Source organism: Molothrus aeneus, chromosome 1 (genome assembly GCF_037042795.1).
Source record: "Molothrus aeneus isolate 106 chromosome 1, BPBGC_Maene_1.0, whole genome shotgun sequence".
Taxonomy (NCBI): Eukaryota; Metazoa; Chordata; class Aves; order Passeriformes; family Icteridae; genus Molothrus; species Molothrus aeneus.
Genome location: NC_089646.1, coordinates 44,430,620 through 44,456,023, shown reverse-complemented (window position 1 = coordinate 44,456,023; position 25,404 = coordinate 44,430,620). Strand labels below are relative to the sequence as shown.

Genomic DNA, 25,404 nt, shown 5'->3' with positions numbered 1-25,404 from the left:
TCCTGTTTACCACAGATACAAAATCTTCTATTTGCCCCCTAGCCTATCCTGTGTCTGGCAGCTGCCCATTCGACAGCCACATATCACAGAATCTCAGTTCTCTGCACAAGCAAAGTGAAAGCCAAGTAAACCAAGTAAACCTCCTGGAAAGCCCTGAGCCCAAGCAGCAGGGCACGAGGAGAAGGGGGCCAGGGCCACCTGAGAGAGTAGAGTCCTCCTGCTGTCAGAGGTAAAGTCCATCCGTATTCACTGCGCTATTACTGGGCTGACTGTGGCAACCAGGGGACCTGCAGCTGCCACCTCTCCCTTGATACCTTCCATGAAATTGCTTTTTCATTTGGACTGTTCTGCTGAGTGATGTGGAGAGGGGGGAAATGGAAAATGCTGTGGCCTGGTTGGGAGCTGTTGAAGGCATTAATGGTGTAAGGGTGGTCTGAAGTAGAGCATCTCTGGTCTCTGTCCAGCCTAGGAAAAACATTTGAATTTTGCTGGGAGTAGATGCTTTTTAGCTACAAATCTTGATTTATGTATCTCTACATATCCATCTACATGTTTACAGATCTATTATCTATAACACAGTATTTGTTATTTTTTGACTATTTTTTAGTTTTGGTAGCTGGATCTATGCACTGCTTTTAAGAGGTCCTTGAGAGACAATTAAGAAGCGGGAGCCAGTGCTGCATCACTCAGTCAAGGTGTATCAGTTTCACACATCAAAAGCATTAGCAGGAAATATTTTCTACCTTTATCTGTAGCTGCAAGAAGAGTCACATTATCTAGTCACTCACCAACTAAATATTTGAAGATTTATGCCTTATACAAAGTTAAAATTAATAATGCAGATGTCTTAGCTACAGCTAGGAGCTCAATATAGTAGATAATTACGCTGTCAATGTGTAATTGCAGCTGCAGCATGGCTTTTCTCTCATATATTAACAAATATTTGTTATGTCTGAACAAGGAATTCTGTGGGGTTGAATGCTGTATTTGTAATGCAGTTTTCTCTGCATTGTGCTTACCAATTGAAACAGTTCTGGTGCCTCAAGGAAAGCTGAGGCTGGTCAGTGAGGCATAAGCAGCATCCATACCTGGAGCAGAGGATGGACACTGGCACTCCTCTGGGCTGTACATACAGATTGTTCTGTTCCCTCCACAGGTGGCACAGCCAGGCAAGAAGGGTTGAATTGGGATTTCTTCCTGTCAGTACAAAACGTTTTCACCGTTCTCTCTTTTTTTGTATCTCCAGGCAGCAATCTTTAATTCAGGAGAGCACATAATCTACTTCTATAGAATTAATCACCTCCATTTATGTTATTGCTTCATCTTAACAGCAATGATTATTACAAATTATTCTTCCTTCCAGGAAATTCTGGGTCTTTGAAACTCTTTCAAGATGTGGTCAGCCTGCAAGCAGGTGCAACAGAGGTGCAGCACAGCCTAAACTTTCAAATGTCTTAGCAGTGAAAAACCAAACTCTTTTGAAATAACCATCACTTCTTAAAATGTGGACACTCATGTCTGGAAACCCAATCCACTTTTATAGGGGTCATGAACTGACATCTGAAACAATTAAAAGGTTGGCTGAAGCACTGACTCACTCTTGGAGAGCACGTCAGATTATTTTACTATTTTGAGGCTGCCTTCATTACAATTCTTCAGAAATTAGAGAGAAGAGCCACTCCTGCTAATGTTTTGGTTTTCTATATGCTAGAAAACTGAAGCTGGACAGAACAGGCAGGAGCACAAAGCTGCTGTGCTGTGGCAAAAGGCACAGCCAAGCTGTTCACCAGCTGCCCTGGAGGTTGGTGGCACCTCAGAGCTTGGCACTGCAAGTGCTGCTGTGCAGTCTTGTGAATTCCTTGTTGCTGCAGAGCTTTTTGCATGCAATCCTGGACCCACCCATGGAAAAGTAGCTTGCATGTCTCTGTACTCTGTGCCAGTACCTAGCCCTGATAAGCTATGATAAAAAAAGGGTTATGCTGCTTGGTGACAGCTTCATCAGGCAAAACACTTTTATCAGGGTCTTTATGCTTCAGGCAAAAAGCTTCCCCACCCCAGGGAGCACAAGACAATAGAGATCCTTAGGTCAGATAAAGGATTTGTAGTTTTTTTATCACTATGACTATTCAGAGACCTGAATTTTTCCCTGTCATTGTAATAGTGAGGAGCTGGTCCGCTGGCACTAAAGCAGTTTCAGAAAAAACAGAGAGCATCCCAGAGCTCACACTTACACATGTGAGCAATCAGCAGGCTGCAGGGCAGCCCTTTGGGTGGCACAGATGTTCTCATCCAGCCAGTGATACCAAAACTGCATTTTGTAGTCCCCCTCTGCCTGAAGGCTGACCCACAGGCTCAACACAGCCCACACAGAGACAGAAGCCACCGTGAGAGTGCTGTGCCAGAACAGCCAAACATTTCTAATCCTTTCTCTTTCCTGCACAGGCATCTGAGATGAATCCCACCAGCCAATTCGTTGGCACAACAGAATATGACTATGGATACGATGAAAACACTGCTCCATGTAACGAAGGAAACAACTTTCGCAGGTTTAAATCCCTCTTTCTGCCAATTCTTTACTGCCTTGTGTTTGTCTTCTGCCTCCTGGGAAACTCCTTGGTCCTCTGGGTTCTCCTGACCAGGAAAAGGCTGACAACAATGACTGACATCTGCCTGCTGAACCTCGCAGCCTCCGATCTCCTCTTTGTTTTGCCCCTCCCTTTCCAAGCCCACTACGCTTCAGACCAGTGGGTTTTTGGCAATGCCATGTGTAAGGTAATGGCTGGGATTTACTACACAGGTTTTTATAGCAGTATTTTCTTTATAACCCTCATGAGCGTAGACAGGTACATAGCAATTGTCCATGCTGTCTATGCCATGAGGATACGAACAGCCACTTGTGGCATAATTATCAGCATGATCCTGTGGCTGGTGGCTGGCTTGGCTTCTGTGCCCAACATCATGTTCAGCCAGGAGCTGGAGGTCGAGCAGGCGTTGCAGTGTGTCCCCACGTACCCCCCAGGTGACAATACCTGGAAGGTTGCTTCTCAGTTTGCAGCCAATATCCTGGGCCTCTTGATTCCCTTTAGCATCCTTGTTTGCTGCTACACTCAGATACTAAAAAACCTGCAAAAATGCAAAAACCGCAGCAAGGTCAAGGCGATCAAGATGATCTTCATCATCGTCATCGTCTTCTTCCTTTTCTGGACTCCTTTCAACATTGTGCTGTTCCTGGACTCTCTGCAGAGCCTGCACATCATCAATGACTGCAAGGCGAGCTCCCAGATAGCGCTGGCCCTGCAGCTGACAGAAACCATCTCCTTCATCCACTGCTGCCTGAACCCCATCATCTACGCCTTCGCCGGTGTCACCTTCAAGGCCCATCTCAAAGGACTCCTTCAGTCCTGTGGTCGTGTCCTCTCCAGCCCTGCCGGAGGTGCCGGGGCTGGACAGTCATTTTCAGCACCCACCCAGCTCTCTGGCTGGTCTGACAGTGCAGGGGTCCTGTGAGCACACCTGAGCCACCTTCTGCTGGGGCGAGGGGCCGGCCAAAGGTCTGCTGTGGTCCTGGAGGTCGTGCCATGTATGCAGCATCCCCTGGGAGATGCAGTATGCTGTGCCTCCTGTTGGGACACACTGTGACCTGCCACACAAGAACTTGTGACATCGATTTCCCAAGAGAACCAGTGCATTTATGAAATGGTGAACATACATTGCCACAGAATAATTTTTAATTAAGTTTTAGAGCTCCTTTAATACACTTCAGCAAGCAGGCTGCTTCCTCTAGTATCTACTTTCTCCTCTGACAAAAGCATCGCTTCTGCCTCGCCCCCAAGTATGCTGTGCCTTATGGCAGCTGAATCCCTACATCCCTGGGACAAGTGTGTGACACCCCTCTGGAAGGTGGGAAGTGGACAGGCATTGGGATTGCCTCATACGGCAAAGAGGGAATCACCTCAGACACTGTCACAGTTTCCCCTTTCCCTCAGATCCCAGAGGAAAAAGCCCCTCAGCTCAGCACCCTGCTTGTGGTGGAATGGGCCCAGGGGGACAGGCCTGGAATCCTTGAACTGCTGTCACCCAGAGCAGCCTTTGGTAGTGATGCCTCCAAAACTAACAAAGCAATGGCTCCAGGTGTCCCCTATACTGGTCACTCATGGAGGCTCCTACGCTTGAAAACGTTGTCCTCAGAGCAGGTGGGGGCTCTGCATCACCTCTGGAGCTGTGGCAGCTCCAACTCTGTGCCTTCCATGCTCGCTGCTAAATGTAACCATCATAAAATGACCTGTAGCAAAGCAGGATCCTTCTCTTTTCCCAAATATCTTAATTTTCTGCCATTTAAAAAATGCTTTCTTCAAATAAACATTAGCTACACCTTTTTTGTCTTGGTTCTTGATAGTCTGCCTGACTCACAAGCCTTGATTAGGACAAGGAAACTGAGTTTGCATATTTTTGAGTGGGTATCACACAAATGCATCTGATGGAATTGAGAGGCACCCTGAAGTTCTTCAGCAAAACAAGTCTTATCTCCACTTTTCTGCTAAGGAAGCTTTGTTCTCCAAATCCCAGTAAAAATTCACAGGGAAAAAAATATAATTTATATTGAGGTAGTATTACTGCAAATACATTTTTAAAAGTTAATCAAGAGAATGCCTGAAATCTGGGAAAACCCAGCCTGATATTGTAAAAGATTTTCTTTTTTAAGGTAATAAAAATTTTAAATATTTTCCTAAGTTTACCTTTCCTTCTGAAAATATAATTTCATATTTTTATCCTTCCTAAAAATTAAAAAAGGAAAAAATTAACCTTGGTGCCAAAATATTCTTGCTATTAACTATATAGTATAGAAAATACTTCTTTATTTTATTATCGATAGCATGAGTAACATTTCTAGGCTTTATTCCTCAATGAACAAGAAATACACTGCAACTCAATTATTATATTCTTCTACTTCTCAGAAAACTTCTATATAGAAATAAAGCTTTCTCTGCATTTCAGTGGGGTTTTTTGGACTGCATCGGACTTTAATGATTGAAAAGAAACGTGGGTCAGCATCTCAGGTCAGGTTATCTTCTCTCTGTGGCCAGATTTTGGAGTTTGGATGAAGGTATTTCTGTATAAAATATTCAGTGACACTTACCATCATTTTTCCTGTAGGAAGGGACAGGCAACAGAGCTCATATTGCTTTAACTGATATTTTGAGAGGAAGGGGTAATGGAAATGTTGTCTGACCAGCCCTCACCCACTGGCACTTTACCAATGATCAGTAAGATTCTCTCTAGGTTATTAGACAAGGGTCAAACTCTGGTTTCTTTCTTTTTTTTTTTTTTTGGTGCAGTTTCTACTAAATGCTCTGTGTGTGTAAGTGCAGTAGCCCAAATTATACGTGAAGCCTTAACCAAAGGGTAAAAAAATGTACTTTGCTACTTTGCTGGGCTCACTGAAGAGTTCTCCCCCCCACTGCTGTATTTAAAATACTGGTTTTTAAGAATTGAGGAATGTAGATCCAAGCCTCACATCCTCTGCCCAAGCACAGCCAATCTCTCACAGAGCCAGACTGCAGATTCTGAGGGCACTTTTCCCTTCAGCAGGCTCCTCCTCTGTATAATGTGGCTGTGAAAATGAATAATAGATGTAGGTATTTTGCCCCTTTTGTTGTTAAAACTATCAGAACACAAACACACCCAGCATCACCTCAAAACACCTGTACACAGCAGAGCACCCAGAAGCACTGTGCTTCTTCTCTAAACATGAAATTTTATTTACAATGGTTTGGACCACAAGACTTTATGCTACTCTTCTTATATGTGATGGAAAGAATCTATGAAGACACTAAACATGTTCAAAAATGTTTGCACTTGTATGCACTAAAAGAGTTCTGGAAAAGGGCACTATGTTCTCAGGATAATAAAAATAATGAGCTGGTAGTGCTATTTCTTCAATTATACATTTCTTTTTTTAGGCAGAAACTTGTCAACAACAATTTACTTTTTTCAGCAGGTACAATAATCTTGAAATAAAGCAGGTAGCAGTTTCACTGTTTCCTCAGTTTCAAGGTTCTGACACAGAGCAAAATTGGTAAAAGAAATTTTGCAATCAACTCATAACCAGATCAGTTAGTTTTCATTTGCTCAAATACCACTGCAAAAGCACCAAGTAACAGTCAAGATTAATGTCACCTGGATTTCCTGGGGCTTGGTGTGATACTGTGAATACATATGCCAAAATATATAGCTCAGTCTTGTTCCACTAAGTTAGTGGAAATGTGATCACTGTTCAGAAGAGGATGGAATAAGGAAATTATTGCTGTTTGTAGAATAGATATTCTAATGAGATGTTGCACATTCAAAGCAATTATTGTTCCTCCAGAGACCAAGCTCTATTGAAACCATTGATACCAGATTGCCAGTTAAACTACTGAATACCACTTTTCACATTTAGTAACACTTCCCCACCTGGTTCTGAACTGTGTTCTGTGTGTGTTCTGAAGGGCTTGAACTTTCATCTATTGATTTTCAGCTATTAATTTTCATCTAACATGTTTCACTGACTTTTCTGCCTCATGTTTCTCTCTGTCCTTTTGTAGCCTGATGCCTGTGGAACTGTAACCTTATCCAGGTCTGACCTTACTCTACTGCAAGGCTTCTTGGCCAAATGTGCACATCCTCAAAAACACCTCCGAGGCTGTTACAGTAAGGGAAGCATACTAATACTGTGTAAAGCACTGCAAAGGAGCACTGACAGTTAGAAAAGCAGAATAATAATGTGTATTGTGGTGTTATTTGTGATTCCTTCTGGCTTTCCTCCAGCCTATGATTGCCAAGTTCAGAGCTTTCACGGTGTCCCTCAGTTCTCTTGACTTACCATGGGATAGCCCAAACTTAAGAAGGTGTGAGACTGAATTTCAGATGTCCTCCATTTTGCCCACCCCCCACATTAGGGTTATGAGAAATCTGCCACATGTTTGAGAACCACCACTGAATTCAGTGTGGCAGGATACAGCACTCATTGGGAAAGTCCATAATATTTCTGGGGCTTGACATCAGAGTTAAAAAGATCCAGATAAGAAGTATGTATTACCTCCTTCTCTTATTTAGTTTCCAGTTATAAAGGATAATTGGAATAGATAAAATCAATGACATTGCTCATTCGTGGCCACACACTAACTATTTGTAGTCCTTACAGTAGAACCTTGGCTACAGAAACACACCTCACACCACCTCCTGCCTCATACCTTGTGTGGATTTTGCTCTTCTTAATTAGAAATATGTTATAACCAAAATACATTATCCAGTGCAAACCCCAAATGCATTAATAAATTAACCCAGAAGTGAGATACAAAACTTTCTGTGGTTTGCAATTTCTGCTGAAATGACCTCATAATGCCACCAAGCTCCGAAGCATGCCTAACTATAACTTTCTTTAAGAACCCCAAAATCTCAGAGGTCTGCTCACCACTCCGGTTGCCCTTAGATGACTCCTGTGCCCAGCTGCTTGCTCCCTCTCTTTCTCTGTCAGCCATTCCTTTCCTTCTCTTGGCCTGAAGAAGAGAATCAGGTGTCCTCTCTCATCCATCCCAGTGCACTGCAGTGTCAGCTGGCCAGTCCAGTCTCTCCCCCTAGTGACTCAACCTGCTCTCTTCCTTTACACTGATTCTCAAGCTAGCTGACAAACTGTTTTCACTTGTCACAGTGTTCTGACACAGTTTCTCCAGGTTGTGGCTCATGTCCAGAACCTTTGGCCCTAATTTTTTTGAGCTTCTATCTCAGAGAAAATGTTAGGTTATACCTCAGGAGAGACTTCCTGATTTCAGATTAAAAAAACAAAGGCTGGCATGACTTAGACTTCCCTGAAAGTCTTTTCAGTGAAATGTGTGGAGGGAGGGAAGTTGGAAGTGCCAGTGGTGAGCACTTGTAAGCATTTAATGTTTAATGCATTTTAACATATGGACAACTAGGAGATAAGAAATGGTCCCTGGACAGTGTGAAAAACAGTAATAGACAGCGAACTTCTCCAATATCCAATAGTGTTGAAAATAGTGTCACTTGATGAAGTCTTGTAAAATGGAGCACCAGTGAACAAGGTTAACTCCCCAAACAAACAGGCCAGTGAAAGGTTTTGAGATTTCAGGTGAAAACAAATACACTTTAGGCAATGAAAATACTTTTTCTTCCTAGGATTCATGTAGGTGTTTATGTAGGTGTTTATCTCAGCATACTTCAGTAAAACTGAGGCAGAAATATCAGTTTTCCTTTAAATTATCTTACACAGGTTTTCGCTGAAGTTATTTTCGTCACTTACTTGCGGTTTGCTTTCATCTTAACGCTTACACAATCTTTCCAAGAAGAATGACCAACTGGTTTGCATGTGCTAAATGTAAAACAATTCCTGCAATGTGATCTGAGAGCTTTACAAATACAGATGGACTTGGCTTCCTATCACTCTTGCTGAGACTGTTTTGCACAGTGGCACAAACAGCCTATCTAGACCCATTCAACTGACTGCAGGTGTGAAATATCTCCCTTGTGACAAAGCTGTAAGCTAGTTCTTCCATTCCTATTATGAGACAGCAATTAGTACTACCTTGAAATTAAAAAAAAAAAAAGATATAAAGAGGATGCAATCTACCACAGAACAGAAAATATCACAGTCATCCTCTTTTGGATGGAGGATGGAGAAGAATTTGAAGTCTGTAGTATCACAGACTCTGTGTATGGTTAGTTTGCTGTGGACTGTGAAAAAAGATTTGATGGCTTATCTGAAACCCTGTGTATTCTCTATAGAAGTTACAAAGGAAGTGGTCTCTCCACTCATAAATAAAACATGCCAGAAGATGACTGACATCAGATTCATTATGTATGTAAGTTGGTGTAGTGTGGCTACCAAGCTGGCTTCAAGCTGCTGGACTGTCCGTGGGGAGTTTTCTCAGGAACACAGCCGGGTCTCCCAGGTACATGCACAGGAGTGTGAGGCCAGTCTCTGAGAAGACTGCAGACTATTTGGAGCCATTTGTGTCTTTCAGGTTCCATTTCACTGATCAGTCCTGCAGAGACCTGAGAAGCAAAATCAGGGAAGGCTTGCATTTCAGAGATGTCAAGTCATGTGCCACAAATAGTACTGAAATCTGCAGGCTTATCACAGGACAGGCACAAGTTTCATCAAGGGAGTGAGACACTTAGAGCTGATTTTATCCTACTCACCCCAGAGTGACTAATTCTAGCACACAAATTAAGCCCCTTCCCTTTCCACTCACACAAAGATCTTCATAGATAGCCTCTGCTGTTGTGATCCTCGTCTTCCAAGAATCAATGTGAAGATCAAGAACCAGCAGCTACAACAGATGAGAACCCTGCTCCAGCACAGTACTTTGCTTAGGAGAAAAACAGTTTACAAACCAGGTTCCACAAATTAGTGGGTGCCGGCAAAATGGACATAATTGTACTGCTTCATCTAATAAATGTGTTAAGAAGGCAAATACAGTAATATCTGTGAAGGACTCAGAGGTTAGCCTGACAGAACCAGAGACATGATCATGAGAGAAAAGCAGAATTCTACAGTTCGAGAAGGTCCTGGATAATGTGCATTAAATAGGGCCTGCTCCTGCACTGTAGTGAAGAGCAATAAAGAGAACCCCAAATAACCAGTCCCTCAGCTGGGAGGGTGCCTTCTGCAAACTGAGCCAAGGATTGTGGCGGGGGACTGAGCACCTCAATGTTTGTGAGGAGAGGTTAACATGAAGGGCAGATTGATACATTGCATTGATACATCCTTTTGTCATTCTTCTGTGGGTAATGCAGAATATCTTAAGAATATATAGGACTCTGAGTTTACTTATATCTCTGTTTCCAGGTCTTACTCCTCCAAGGCTCTGCGAAGTGCCCTAAAGCTGTAAGGAAGTACTGTGACACCTGAGCAGCTAATGGCAACTTGCATAAGCCACCAATAGAAACTGTTTTACTTTTATGTATGTTCCTACCCCACCCCAAACACAGTTTTAGAACACCTGCATGGGTATGAGGATGCAGGGAAAGAGGAGGACAGGCTTTGCAGCCTTACTTCTGTGCCATGTTAGGCAGCACGTGCTGTTTTCATGGGCATGAGCAGAGTACAGTCTTCATAGTGCCATAACAAATATGTTCCATCCTCTGGGTGCATCACCACCTGGGCTGGTCTTTAGATCTACCTTTGATCTATTCCTCTTCAGCAACGACAGTAGACAGCATTATCAAACTTACCTGCTAAAAAAGCACCTTGGCCCCAAAGAACAGCAAAACAAAAATATTTGACTTGATGTTTTTCCAAAATAAATGGTTTCTCATCACCAAAAGCCCTAAAGTATTCATTTAAGTTACCTGAAAGTTTTATCAATGCACAGGCTGGCTGTCTACCCTGAACTTATTGCCTAAGGCTGTTTATATCATTAAAGAGAGCTCCCTACATCAGGTGATTCATTCCAGCCTAAGGTGGAGTAGCTTAAAACAGTTTGCCACCCTCTGCAAATACCTACCTCTGTCCCTTTACTAGAGAAGGAGCCCTTGGATTTGCTAGCCAACTACCAACTAAGGGTGGGAGAGAGATGATTCCTGCAGCCTATACCTTCCAGTTTGGAGGAATTGGGAAAGAATTCCCTGCTAACAGACCTTGCAAAGGCCTGCTCTGTGCTCCTCCTTGTGCTCAACCAAAGTTGCTACATGCCCATCCCTGTAAACTTGAAGACAGTCATCAAAATGTCTGATGTGAGCTGCTGTGGGTGAAGGTGCTTGAGAGGAGTCTGCAGCACAGGTCTCATCAAGATATTTATTGGATTCCTCTTTTAGCACAAAAGATCTGCTTCATTCAATTTAATAATAATAAATGGCTGAAGCACATTGGAAAACAACTCCTTCAGTATGCACCTTCCCTCATGCTGTCCTGCTTGGCCTGAAATTCTTGAAAAGGCTTTGACACAAGGACTGAAGTCAGCATTTCTCCTTCCATAGAAAGCCTAGAAAATGAGATGAACTGCAAGGCCATCTCTTACCTTTGCTACAGTCTAACTGGCATATAGCTGCAGACCAGTCACTTCTATTTAGGTAATCTGGTTGGTAATATTACCAATATTTTTGCCATTAGTGACCTGTCTCCAGCATCCCTTTCCCTCCACAGGAAAAGATACTTCTTCAAGAAAAAGAGGAAAATTATTTCAGTGCCTTTAAGTATATCCCCACAGCCTGACTTCAGTATGCCCATAACATTGTATTATAGTCACAAAAACCTAGTTTTCTCTTACATTCAGAAACTGATGGAGTAATATAAGCACATCATGGTTTGATTCCCCTGCTTTAGTTCTCTCAGTGGTACTGTTGTGACAGCTTGTAGAAAGCTCCAGATAAAGTAAGACAGTTTTGTTGCAGATGTTCTTCATTCTTTTTTGATTCTTCCCTTTGGTCAAACAGTACTTCCCTATTTCTAGAATTCCAATGGACTAGCACGCCGAAGTTTCTGTACTCTTTTCTTACTGTTCATTCTAATTTTTAATAGAGAGGGAGAACCTAATTTTAAATGGTAATCTTCTCCTGGCAATGTCTCTGACTTTGGGAGACTTTTCTCCCACTGCTTCTTCTGCTTCTATCTCTTAGGAAGTTATATGAATTAGTTAATGTTTATAAAGCCCATTAAACCCATACAAGAAAGTTACTATGACTAAAATCATAGAAATTAAGTCTGAGAAATCCTCTAGTCCTTTTGCAATCACTTCTCACAGGCCATGCTTTCTAGACCAATAAACATAATTTCTTTCCTCTGGATTTCTTCAGAGTCTCAACATGGTTGAAAAAGACATTTTCAGGGGGTTCTGTCTTTTGTAACAGGCTCTATCCTCTATAAGATGATAGTAATTTGGCTACAGGTCAATATGTAGTCACAGGGGCTTAAAATGAAGTGCCTGATATGAAATGTTGCCTTTCCTTTGAATTTGTCTTCTTTTTTTCTCCTGTATTTTAATCTTGCTCAAACTTTTTGAAGTTTCAGATTATTTGCATTACCATTTTGGAAAGAGACCATTCCTGATTTTCAAAGGTTGGAGCAACGAGGGCTCAGGCAGCCCGAAAACACTTGTCCACTTGTCTTCAGTCTAAGCACCAAGATTGGGGGCACAAAGAATTAAAATTCTTTCCAAACAATATGTGCAAAACCATGCTTTTGTCTTCAAGTTAAAATACAGTGGTCGGTCAGGAGTGATTCATTCACCACCACAAGCATCCACCAAACCCGTTATGCCAAGCTCAAAACTGCTGTTTTCCCCCCAGGTTATGAAAATAGAACAGAAGTCTTCCAAGGAAGACTTCTCCTGTGATCTTTCCTAAAACTAATTGGAGTTTGGTGACTCCAGAAAGGCTCTGAGCAAGGCAGAAGCCCCAGTTTCACAAGACAGGGAGAGAAGAAGTCAAGGACTACCTCTACTATTCCCAGAAGATTACACCCACGCAATGACCCTGGACAGTGGATTCCAAAGGAGTTTCTCCCTTAAAAGTCAAGCCCCTTCTCCAGGTGACACCCTTCTTTTTCATTAGGCAGTGAAAATGAAGTTCTTTAGTCAGGATTTTGTATCCTGAAAGACAATTCATTTCTTTACCGGGCATAGCAGTTCATAAAAGATGAAACATGCAAACAACACTTCTGAACTAGCAGCCTGTACATTGAGTAGGAAGAGACATTGAGTAGGAAGAGACGTCCTGAGTGGTAAAAGAGAATTTCAAATTCAGACAGCAACTCAGAGGGAGATGGTATAGAATGGAAATGTGTCTTGGGTCTCCCTGTTATCCACTGTGTCACTGTAGGGAAGGCACTTTCTGCTCAGGCTTGAAAGTTTTCAATGGTTTTCTGTCTGTACTTACAGCAAAATCTACACAATCCCTTCCCTTATGTGATTCCAGCCATCACACCCCTTTTCCTGAGTGCTTAGGTACTCTTTCTGAAACAGCTTTATGAGTCTCTTTTATACTGCCTTTAACACGTGTTCAGGTTATATATCCCTGGGTTTATTGAAATAAAATTTTTAGGAAATGAAAAAAATCCAGCTATAACTGTAGCACAAGCCAGTCTTACTGATTTTCAGGAATACTGTAGGTAAACACTCTGCAGTCTTAGAGAGAATGGTGAAGAGCTGCTGCCAAAAGAGTGGAATTTGAAATAAGTAGCCTTGCTATAAAATTGAAAAAGACTCCATAAGGAGCAGAGAAGTGGTCATATTATCACAAGTCCTGTTTTATAATGATCTATGGGACCCAGTGAGATGCATCCCAGAGTTCTGAGGGAATTGGTTGACAGTAGTTGCCAAGCCCCTCTCCATGATACTTGAAAAGTCATGGCAGTCAGGTGGAGTCCCAGGAAATTGGAAAAATTGGAAAATTGGAAAAAGGAAGATATTGTACCTATTTTTAAAAAGAGTAGGAAGGATGGCCCTGGGAACTACTGACCTGTCAGCCTCACCTCTGTGCCTGGGAAGAACATGGAACAGATCCTCCTGGGAGCTGTGCTAGGGCACGTGGAGGGCAGAGAGCTGATTCATGACAGCCAGCACTGCTTCACCAGGGACAAGTCCTGTCTGACCAGTCCAGTGGCCTCCTGTGATGGAGTGACTGCAAGAGCAGGCAAGGGAAGAGCTCTGGATGTTGTTTATCTGGTCTTCTGAACAGCCCCCACAATATCCTTCTCTCTAAGTTGGAGAGAGATGGATTCAATGGGTGAATTGTTAGACAGATTAGCAAGTGGTTGGGCCATCCTGTCTGGAGGGAAGTTGTCAATGGCTCAGAGTCCCAATGGACATCAGTGACAAGTGGTGTCCCCCTGAGGTCTGTACTGGGACCAAGCACCATTTAATATCTTTATTACCAAAGGGATTGAGTGGACCCTCAGCAAATTTGCAGAAGACACCAAGCTGAGTGGGGCTGCTAACACACCTGAAAGATGGTATGCTGTCTGGGGGGGCTGGACAAGTTTGAGATGTGGGTCCATGGGAACCCTGTGAGATTTAACAGGTCCAAGTGCAAGGTTCTGCACCTGGGTTAGGGCAATCCCCAGTATCAGCACAGGCTGGGGGGTGAACTAATAGGGAACAGCCCTGGGGAGAAGCGTGGGGAGCTCATGGATAAGAGACTGGACATGACCCAGTGATGTGCACCTGCTGCCCAGAAAGCCAAACACGTCCTGGGCTGCATCCAGAGCAGCGTGGCCAGCAGGGCAAGGGAAGGGATTCTGTTCTTCTGCTCTGCTCTGCTCTGGTGAGACCTCACCTGGAGTGCTGCATCAGCTCTGGGGTCCCCAGCATGGGAAGGGTATCAAACTGTTGGAGCAAGTCCAGAGGAGACCACCAAGACAACTGGAAGGATGGAGGACTTTTCCTGTGAGAAAAGTCTGAAGAAATTTGGTTTGTTCAGCCTGAAAAAGAGAAGACTTCAGGGTGATTTAATTGTGGACTTCCAGTATCTGAAGGGAGCCTCCAAGAAAGAGGAGAGGAACCTTTTACAAGGGCATGGGGTGACAGGATGAAGTGCAATGGATTCAAACTGGAAGAGAGTAAATTGAGATTAGAAGTTTCCAGAGCAAGTAGAAATACTTACTGACCTGAGAATGGGATTTTATTGAACCAGCCGGTCTTAACCCTGTAGAGATGGAGTAGTTCCAGCTGGAGCAGAATAAGCTGGCACCCATAAAGTCTTCATCCACCAGTTTTGACTTCATCCTGGAAACCAAGCTTTTTTCAGGGGAGAAGAAACTTGCCCCCTCTTTTGCAATATGTCACAGGAAGTGCTGTTTCCTATTTTCAGATAAATGTTCGTTCACAAAGAAGAAGCACCCACAGTTAAACCAGCTTGATGAAACAGTGAGTAGCTGATTTTTTCCCTTTATCTTTCCATCTAAATGTATGTATGTGTAAGAGAAAATCTCTGGGTGGGGAGTCACCGTGCCTAATGACAGTGGCAGTAGAGCTGACATTGAAGCAGAGATAATATATTTGGGAACAATTTGGTCTTGTAACTAGCTTAGAGCTTGGTATAAAGCTAAATGTGAAAGTAGAGAATTCAACTGGACAATTGGTGTAGAAAATGATAATCTGTTTTTGTACCAGAAACTTATTGGGTCTTGGTTTTGAAGCAGTTCCAGGAGACTGATAGCTTGAAGTTGCATTCTGCTAAGGATAAAAATTGGTCAGAGATTAAATCCTTCATGTTTAAGTTAAATGCTCCATATCTAAATCACGTCTTGCTCTGCCAGATGCAGTTGGCAGGTGTTCTCCATCCCTATCCTATCCTATCACATGGTTTCTCTGTATTATTCAAACATTTAATCTGTTAAAAGTGTTATTTCATTATAATTTTTTAAAGGGATATTGTGACTGGATCCTCTTTTTTATTGTGATGTCTCTGAGTCACCACATTAGAAAGTCTTTACTCCATACCTCAGCTACATCTCAACAAGGTATCTGTTTTATATCCAGATGGCAATTTTTGTTAATGAGGTTTTACATTAATAAAAATCATCAGTACTGCCCTGGAATTTTTCTACTCACACACAAGAAAAGGTGAGCTCCTCTGCTTGGATAAATGAGATTTGCCACTTGTATATTAGCAAAAAAACTACAGCAGCCTACAAATTCTTTTTCATTTTTTTTTTACATTCTTGGGAGAATTGCATTGTCATTTGCCTGGAACAGCTGACAGCAACAGAGCAGGTGGCTTGAATGTCTCAGTGTAGAGACCCTTGGAGCAATAACAGGACATCACATGATCCTATGGCATATGCTGGCAACCTCCACTCCAAGTTATTAGCCTTCCATTTTGTACTTGAGTTCATCCTCAGAATGGTTGTGACTACAACTGCTGCCTGAACTACTCCAAATTCAATGTTTTATCAGATACTGAAAAAAACCCCAAACCACATCTCAGCACAAAAACCCCTAACAGACATACAAGCCCAGAAGTTAGCTTACACAAGAGAAGAGCCTATGTATACATATATACTCATGATTTGGAGGAAGATACTTAATCCATGTCTCAAATTTCTCTTTCTCAGAATGCTAATTTTCAGTGCTTATGATATTTCTTTACTGTACATTTGTTTAGGTAAGAGCACATCCTCCTTCTTTTGTCTTGAGGCCTGTAGACTGACTCTATTTAACTGCAGAAAAGCTCAGAATTTTTGCCAGGCTGTCTTTTTGGTTTTGATGGGGAACATAAACAATCAGATCTTGAGGGCTCACAGAGAATTAAGCCTGCTCTTTTCAGCCCAGAATATATTTTACTGTCAAAGTTTTGCAGGGTTGGAAAAAACTCATCAGTTAGGAGGCAAGTAATTCTGAATGTTTCTAATGCTCAGCTGTTAGAAAAGAGGAAGAGGTTTCCCAGGCAAGGTTTAATTTTGGAAGGGGCTCTTTGCCCAGTCAAATCCTAGAAAGAAATGCTGTGGTCACTACCACATGAAAAGTTGTTTTTGAGGGAAACTATCAGTTTAGAGTCTTACACAGAGTATTTAGTTTACACTTCCATCTTTTCCTTCATCTTTCCTGGTAACTCAGGAAAAGTTCTTACTTTTATGCTTGCTCTCCAAGCAAGTGCAGGTGTTTGTGCATAGATTTCTCTGCACTTTTGCTCCTCCTAGAAAATTAAAGGCAAAGTTAAAGAGGTAGAGCAGGAAACACTGGGTACCTCTCTTGCAGGGCTTGCTACCACAATATGTGGTATTATTTTTTGTTATTTAAGTTTCAGTATTACTCAGTGCTATGTTGCACTTCTCTCTCTTCAAAAAGTGCCCTAGATGCTGCTGACACATACTTTTAAGCTGATTACAAGTCATTAAGCAATTTCTTTTTCTGTGTGCCAAATGCTGGCATTTGTGAAAGAAGGAGAGTGAGAGTGAGGGCAGTAGCACTGTGTTACCTGCTCATACATTTCTAAAGAGAAATCTTTTCTTAAACTGAAAAAAGGTGAAGGGAACTTTGGGAAGGTCATTCGGTTTTGAGATAAGGAGCTCCATTCATGCACAGATGCTCTTGTAACTTGTAGTTACTACGAGTTCTGGTTTCTGAGGGGAAGTTTTGTCCAAATCCCCTCTAGACCACAGCAGACTCATTGGGCTGTGACAAATGTCATCCCTAAATAAGTCACTGTAGCAACTCAGGAGCTGCTTTGCTTGAATGACATGACAATATCATGTCTGATAGTCCTACCAGCACCTAGACATCTTCTAGCTAAAGTGACACTGTAGATAGCAGCTAATGCTCAAGAGCTAATGAGGCTTCTCCCAAAGCAGCCAAAATACAGAAATCTGGAAAGACGTCAGGGCTGCATCTTCATTACAAGAATCTCTGATGTTGCCATAAGTGCAGCTTTGTTAAAACTTAGAGAAACGAAACTACCATTTATTTGGGCTCACTAATTTACAAGTATTCAGCAAACCAAATTTTATCCCATCTAAGATGTAACTCAATCTTCTTTGCATGAATTTTTTTTTCCAGGGTCCTGGTATTTGGCCCATTGCTTGGCCAAACCTCTCTGTACCTCTTTTTTGGCAACTCAGAACACAACCAGTCCTCCAAGGGGAAACAACAGTAGCCTCTTATTGGACTGTTCATGTATTTAGATACTCTTACATGGTTAAACACATGATAAATTAGTAAGTTCTCCTCTTATATGTCTACCTTAACCTTGGCATGTTGCCTACTTTTGCAAAATCATTCAGAATTTCTGTTAGCAAACAAAACTACCCTGTGTATGCAGAAATAGTGGGACTATGGTCAGGACAGAGGGCACTGATGGCCACATGCAGTACAGAAAATGCAAATAATTAAGACTTTCTGAATATTCATGTGTAGTTTTGGACAGAAAAAAAAGGAAATAAAATAATTAAATACAAGTTCTCAAATCAGAATTGCTCCAATTATGTTTGAACAGCACAAAAGCAGAGATAAACCTGGAGATCTCTTTGCTGTAACACACTTATTTCTGAAGGTTCATATCCAGACAATCTAAGAGCCAAAACCAGACATCACGTATAGGGCTACAACTTCTGCAGAAGATGCTTCTTTCTGCACAAAAATGAAAATGGGAAATATAGCTAGAGATAAATGAAAAAATTAAAATCAAGTGCAACCAGTAATAGAGTTTTTTATCTAAGTCAGTTTTCTAGAGTTCTTTGTGATTAACACTGCCTGTGTGCAAAAGAGAAGCATTTTTTAAAAAACATCTCAGAAAATATTTGTAATATTTTTTGCTTGTTTTGAAAAGGAGTACCATACAAATACTGTGAGATTTCCTACCAGGTCAGAGCCAGTAAACAAAACAACAACAGCAGTTCCATGCTGTCTTTCTGGCCAGGGTCAGTGTTAGTTGTATAGGGCAAGAGCTAAATTGTGGTGGTGGGAAGGTGAGCTTGGTCTGACTGGCATGGATTTACTTTTCTTCCCAGCATGTCTTATAGTGATGTCTTTTAGGTTTGTGAGCATAGTTGAGACAGATGACCCAAAGTGACTAAAAGGATATTCTGTGCCATATAACATCACACTCAGGAATAAACTAGGGGCAGAAGGAAGTTTTTCCAGAGTAGGCATTGCTCAAGGACTGCATCTGCCTGCTTGTTGAACATGGCAAGAATTCATCCTTGTTTTACCTCTTGTGGGATACAAAGATTCTACAAGGCTAAGTGCACCAAGGCAGGTTTAGATCAAATATTAGGAAAAAATTCTTCACTGAAAGGGATATCAAGCTCTGGAACAGGGCTAGGGAAGTGGTTGGATCACCATCCCTGGAGATATTTAAAAGCTATGTAGATGTGATGCTTAGGGGCATGATTTAGTGGTGGACTTAATAGTGTTAAGTTAATGGCTGGACTCAATGATCTTAGAGGTATTTTCTGATCTAAATGATTCTACAATTCTACAGTACTATGATTCTATATATAGGTGTATGTATATGTATATTTACTTGTGCATATATACACACGAAAAATTGTTTTACTACCATGTAACCAACAAAATTTGTTCAAGAAGGTTATTTGTATTTTACATATATCCACCAAGATAAAAATCCAAATCAAAACTATATCCTCTGGATCCTTAATGCTCTGTAATTACATATCAGGAAAACAGCCTTCTCTCAAACAGCTGAATAAGCTGACACAAGCTTAAGACACCTCAAAAATTTCACCTGCTGCAGCTCAGAGTGGCCCAAGATGTAGTTAAATTGACTATCTACCAAAAAGCAGAGCAGGAGCCTGTCTCTCAGTCACTTCAGCCACAGGCTGAGTTTCTTCAGTGACATTTAGACTTGCAGAACTCAAGTGCAGACAGAATGAAATAGTGGTAGTTTTGAGACTGTGGTCTCTGCAAAACATGCTTGCAATCACATTGGGCAGAGCACACCAGAGAAAAAAAGTGCATTCAGGAAAGGAAAGAACACTGGTGCATGACATGAGTGTTCAGGGATCACACAGCAACCTGGGCCAGATTCACTGCCTGAACTCTTCTACATTGGGAGTGCTCTGTTACCTTTGTCTAAGAACAGGCATGACATTTCCAGGCTGATTTCAAAACTAACACCATGCCATGGGCAGCCACCTGTCTGTCATGAAGTGTCTGATAAAAGCAGTCATGAGGGCACAGGAAGACAGAGCAGCCCTTTAAACAGAGAGCAAGTAGCTCCCTCTGAGTGGCTACCAAAGGCATTGATTGCATTTCCTCACTGAGTGACCAGGGAGCACTTTTGGTCCCTCTGGCACTTCACAAAATCCTCTGCCCAGCTTCTCATGGGACACACAGGAATTCTTCTGTGGTCTCTGGGGGTCTGTGAGAAGACAGTAGTCCTGAGCTTTTCAGAGATCAAGTGAAACAAATCTATGCTTCTGCATCTGGCTCACAGTCCTACCAGGGACTTGGGAAAAGGAGAGGCTTTGGCAGCTGTAGGGGCTGACACCCAGACCTGTTCTTGCAGGGGAAGTCCAGTCCCTCCAACCATCCCTAAACCAAAACAGAAGGGACAGAGGGTTTGCACAACCTTTGCACTTCCTCATTTTTGCCTTACTGGAAACACTGACTGACAAAGGGTGAAGAACAACATCACATGAAGAGCTGTAGTGCACACTCTTAGCTACGGCCATATCGCTGCCTTTTGCCTTTGTGCCCCCTCCAAGACACTCTATGAATCTGAACTTTGCAGCTCCTGAATAAGGCTGTAAACAACTACTGAAACAAGGAATCAAAACTCCTTACATCCCCAAACAGCAGTGGAGAGGCCTTTCAGCTAACAGGAAGATGCTACAACAGAAAGAGGTATTAGAGGCCACTCGAACAGCAACTCTTTTGCGTCGTTTGCTAAGGTCTTTGTCTGTCTGTTCTCTCTACAGGACCATGCAGCAATTTCAGTCCAGAGGTATCTGAAACCAGCACACTTCCACTGCCTACACCTGCCCTAGGCTCTGTAAAAGACCCAGTGTTTGCCATTTTAACCCAGATCAACACTGCTGACTTTCCACTCTTTAACACCCACAACAGCACTGGTAGGTGTGTTTAATACTGTCCTAATTCCTATAGGCATTAAGGCTCCCAGAATGTCACTTGAAGCAACCTGAGGAAGTGCTTGAAGTCAGCTGTTTTTCACCCATTTCACAGTACCTTTGCAGGCACCATTTACACCTGACCAATGCCTGGTCCTCCATGGGTAAGGGCTAGAGGATGGAGCAGCATGATGAGGAGGTGGCCAGATCCCAATGAGAAGCAAGACTATGCTCTGCATTCCAGGAACAGTGCTCTCCTTGCCTTCCTGGCTTTCTACACTCCTCTGGAAAGCCACTGATGAGCACAAGAGCCCCAAACTACCCACAGCTCATTAAATTCATCCATCCTCTCCCTCTGGGTCCCCTCTGGGTCAGGCAACTGACAGGCTCTACTGAGGAGGAAAAATGCACATGACAATGCACACGTGGGAAATGACACACTTCCAACATGCACCAGCGTGACTCTCTAGATGTATAGATGAGTTTCCTGGGAGCTCTGCAATTTCATTCTCTTTCACACCTTGACATCATAATGCTTGTGCGCTCATCAACGAAACTCATTTCAGATGAGAACATCAGCATGTTTCATTCTCTTCACTGCTAAACTTGGAGATTCTTCTAGTTTAATGATCTTTTATTCCTTTTCAGACCAATACACCATGGGAAATGAAACCACAGACTACACCGACTGGCCACTCACAACAGAATTTGACTATGGCGATTCGACACCATGCATGGGAACTGAGGAAAAGCACTTTGCAGCAAAATTTTTGCCACCTCTTTATTCTTTAGTGGTGATATTTGGTCTGACAGGCAATCTGCTTGTTGTCCTTATCCTGCTCAAATACAAGAGACTGAAAAGTATGACTGACATCTACCTGCTCAACTTGGCAATTTCTGATCTGCTGTTCGTATTTTCTCTCCCCTTTTGGGCTTATTATGCAGCTCACGACTGGATTTTTGGGGAGGTGCTCTGTCGAATTCTGTCAGGTGTCTACCTCCTTGGCTTCTACAGTGGCATCTTCTTCATAATCCTGCTGACCCTGGACAGGTACCTGGCCATAGTGCATGCAGTATTTGCTTTGAAAGCCAGGACAGTTACCTATGGCATCCTCACCAGCATTGTCACCTGGGCTGTTGCTGTTTTGGCTTCTGTCCCTGGGATAGTATTTCAGAAAACTCAAAAGGAAAGTTCAGGCTATACTTGCAGTGCTCATTATCCAAGTGATTCCACAATAAATTGGAAGTACTCTATTATTCTAAAGATGAACATTCTGGGACTTATTGTTCCAATGCTAATTATGATTTTCAGTTACTCACAAATTCTAAAAACACTTTTGAGATCCAAGAATGAGAAAAAACAGAAGGCAGTCAGACTTATTTTTGTAATCATGATTTTTTACTTCATCTTCTGGACACCATTCCATATTTCTTCTTTTTTGCATACATTTCAAAATCCACTTTTCATCCCAAACTGTGAACTTAAAAGTCAGCTGGAGAAAGCAATTCAAGTTACAGAAACAATCTCAATGATCCACTGTTGCATTAATCCCGTGATCTATGTATTTGTTGGAGAAAAATTTAGGGCATATCTTTATATCTTTTTCCAAAAGCAAGTTGCACCTCACCTTTGCAAAAAATGTCCAAGTCTGTATCGTGAAAAGTTGGAAAGAGTCAGTTCCACATTCACACAATCCACTGCAGAGCATGACATCTCTACTGGACTGTAAAAATACATCAGAACATTAGTTAGCAAATTTTGCATCACTGCTTTGCCTTAAGGAGTGGCACATCCTTAAGGCATCCTGGGTCACATAAAGACTTAAATAGGGTCCAGACAAATATGATCATGCTTTTTTACAAAAATCTATCCACTGAGGTTTATTGAGAAAGGAATACAATATTGAAAATCTAAGGGGTAATAAGATCACAAGATCTTACTGGGACTATTTAACTCAAGAATTTTTCTGTTTTGCTAATAGTGCAGTCATTTTTAAACATAATCCTTTAAACAGCTATAACTAAGTTATAGCATTTTGGTTTTTGCTTTTTAATTTTATGTCTGCCATATCACCATTCAGTTGCTGACTTTTTCCAAAGAGTGGTTTTAATCAGCAACATTGCGATTTTTGTGGGTGCAATTCTTCAAGCAACTGCACACATTAAGTTTACTGACTGTACAAGACAATGATGCAGTCCTAAAAAGTGTGAGCTTGTTTCTGACAGCTCATATCCCTCCAAGAAAAAAATAAAACAAAACTAAACTAAACCAATAAGGGCCCTTCAGCAAAGATCTGCAAGACCTGAATGAAAATTACCTTGGTATGTGCAATGCAAGTTTCTGTATGAGCAAAATATCAGGATCCTCTGAAGGATGTGAACACAGTACTGAGAGCAGGCCTCCCTAGTTCTGGACAGGTAAATCATGTGCAGAAGAAGAGTTGACACAGCAACACATGACACTGGTGCGTCAGGTTAGGCTTCTGCATGGGAAAAACATGCTCTTCACCCACAAAGTAACTCTGACTTTTGGGATACACTTCTAGGAAGACAGTGGCCTTGGAACTGCAAAATCAGCCAATTCCAGACAAGGCATACCTTCCTGCCTTCCCAGGAGAAGAGTGCCTCTTGCCAAATGGTGCCTCAATGAGAACTGCATGCTGATTGAAGACTTGGGACCATTGGCCTTCTGGTGTACAATGGCCATATATTTATTCCACCATGGAGAGTTTCCCTGTAAAAGAAAGGAATTCTAGGGACATGGGGTTACCAAAGAAGAGGAAGAAGGAGCATAGCAGACAATTTCCTACTTCAAAATGTAAAGAAGTGCAGGTGATCACTCCTTATGCAAGTGAGCTGGCCTTCTGGCTTTTTCCCCTTTTCTTTGGAAGGGCACAGCTCATGCGTGCAAGGAGTTGCTCGTGGAAATCTAGAGGGGCAGATTCAACTAACCTCCAGCAAGGACACCAGAGGGAATTCCATGCTACTTAAGGTCAGGCATGTGATGTAGATGCCTGAATTAACAGCAAATCTCTTCAAGGTCCCTCAGTGGTCAGTAGAGAATAAGAAGTGCCTGAGCCAGAAGCAGTCATGGGATTTAGTCTCAGGGGAAGATTAACTGTCCAACTGTGGAAGGAACCTGAAAATGTCAGCCTCTTAATTTGGCTATCAGATGCCTTAATCTAGGTGGTGCAAATACTCTTCTTCCTCTTGCCTTAAAATGCCTGGGTACTGCTTCTGTTTGTTAGCTTTTATCCCATCAGCTATTGTATCCTTGTGAGTTTAATAGCCACAGATAGACTACACAAAGACCAAAAACTATCCTCACAGTAAACTTTCTGGCTTAAAAATAGTAGTTTTTTGTTCTTTTCTGCTTTCTTTACTGAAACAATGTGAAAGCACCTTTTTAATTCTAAAGCATAAATTAGTTCAATGCAATACAAATCTGACTGTAACGGTGATAGTTCTACTGCTGTGTTTAACTGTAAATCGTTCTCTTGTTGGAATTAAATGTCTTCCTGTTTTCATGTTAATGCAGTGAAATTAATAAAATCAGTGTCTGGAAATCTGTGTATACCCGTGTTCTCTTCTGTAAGCAAAAGGGCATTGGCTCTGCTCTCAAAGTGGAGATGAGAAAAAGACAAATGGGCACTTGCAATACCACACTGCAAACCAAGCAAACACAGAAGTCCAGAAGCTTTTGCAGCTGGCACCGCTTTTATCCATCATCAAACTCCAGAAGAGGGACATACAATAGCTTTGGAAAAAGTCTAGGGCCACAGATTTTAAATTAGTGAGATTTGGAGAAAGAGGGTTATGTGTGTTACAAACAGAGAAAGAGTGGCAATAAAAGATGTCACTATATTAATATTGGGATAAAACCAGGATTCTCCATAGATTCTCTGCATCAAATTATAGATCTCCTTGCACCATATAGAGTGATCCCAGACAAGCAGTGTGCCTGTTGTCCCAAGTTTTATGTGTAAGGAAATTAGGCCCTCAAAATTCAATATGGAAATATGCTTCTGCTTCACCCTGCCATTCTCCCTGCTTCATTGTGCCCATTCCTTTTTTTTAGCCTATGATCCACACCTCCTTCTCTCCCCTGCACACTCTTCTTATTTATCCATCACAGGATAAGCAAAATTCGATAACCACTCCCCCCTCCTATTTTTTTTTAATCTGATTTCAATCTTCTATTTTGTGCTGTAGGAGCACAAATAAACTAAACTTAAACATTATGCTGTTATGTGCCCAAGCAAGATAATCCTTGATTCTTCATTGCAGCTTTGCACTGTGACATGCCCCTGCATGATAAGAGACACTTACAGTTATGAAGCTCCAAAATAAACATCTGTCCTTCCACTGAAAATTACAGGAGGGGTAAATAAAAGAATATAAGAACAAATTTACATGGTATCTTGTTGCAGTTAATTAGAAACAAAGAAAGTGCCAGGAGAATAACATGACACTGACCAGGTTAAATGGCACAATAGGCAGACACTGCTCATTTTGAAATTTAATTTTGCTGCTGTTTTCAACTGCTGATGCCTACTGCCCTTCACTAGGAAGTGTTTAGTGTGGTCACTGCGGCCTCAGAAGCATTACTCCTTAATAAAGTAATAAAAAAATTAAAGCTAACAGAGGGAAAATTCTGGTGTATTTAGACTGTCTATAGCAACCAGGCCAGAACAAAAGGGTGCAATATGCTTTGTACCCATATTTTGGTCACACTTGCCTACTAGGAGCTGTACTTTATTCAAAAAATTGAATAGGAGGATTTAAAAAAAGGTTGTTGAAGTTTGTGTCACTGCCAAGATGTGTTGTAGGTCTGGTGACAGCGAGACCAATCTTGGTTTGAATGTTTGAAGTCTGAAATG

The 25,404-nt window shown here is 41.9% G+C and overlaps 2 protein-coding genes across 2 annotated transcripts; both read left to right on the top strand.

Annotated features, from left to right (window-relative positions):
• Positions 1-2,451: 2,451 nt before the first annotated feature.
• On the top strand, positions 2,452-3,507 carry LOC136571460 (C-C chemokine receptor type 8-like). The gene has a single exon (XM_066571858.1). The coding sequence runs from the start codon at positions 2,452-2,454 to the stop codon at positions 3,505-3,507; it is 1,056 nt and encodes a 351-aa protein (XP_066427955.1).
• Positions 3,508-14,839: 11,332 nt separating this feature from the next.
• LOC136571453 (C-C chemokine receptor type 5-like) lies at positions 14,840-24,090 on the top strand. The gene is made up of 3 exons (XM_066571846.1): positions 14,840-14,861; positions 20,375-20,527; positions 21,173-24,090. Exon 3 carries the CDS (start codon positions 21,184-21,186, stop codon positions 22,252-22,254), a length of 1,071 nt encoding a protein of 356 aa, XP_066427943.1. The 5' UTR covers positions 14,840-14,861; positions 20,375-20,527; positions 21,173-21,183; the 3' UTR covers positions 22,255-24,090.
• Positions 24,091-25,404: the final 1,314 nt, after the last annotated feature.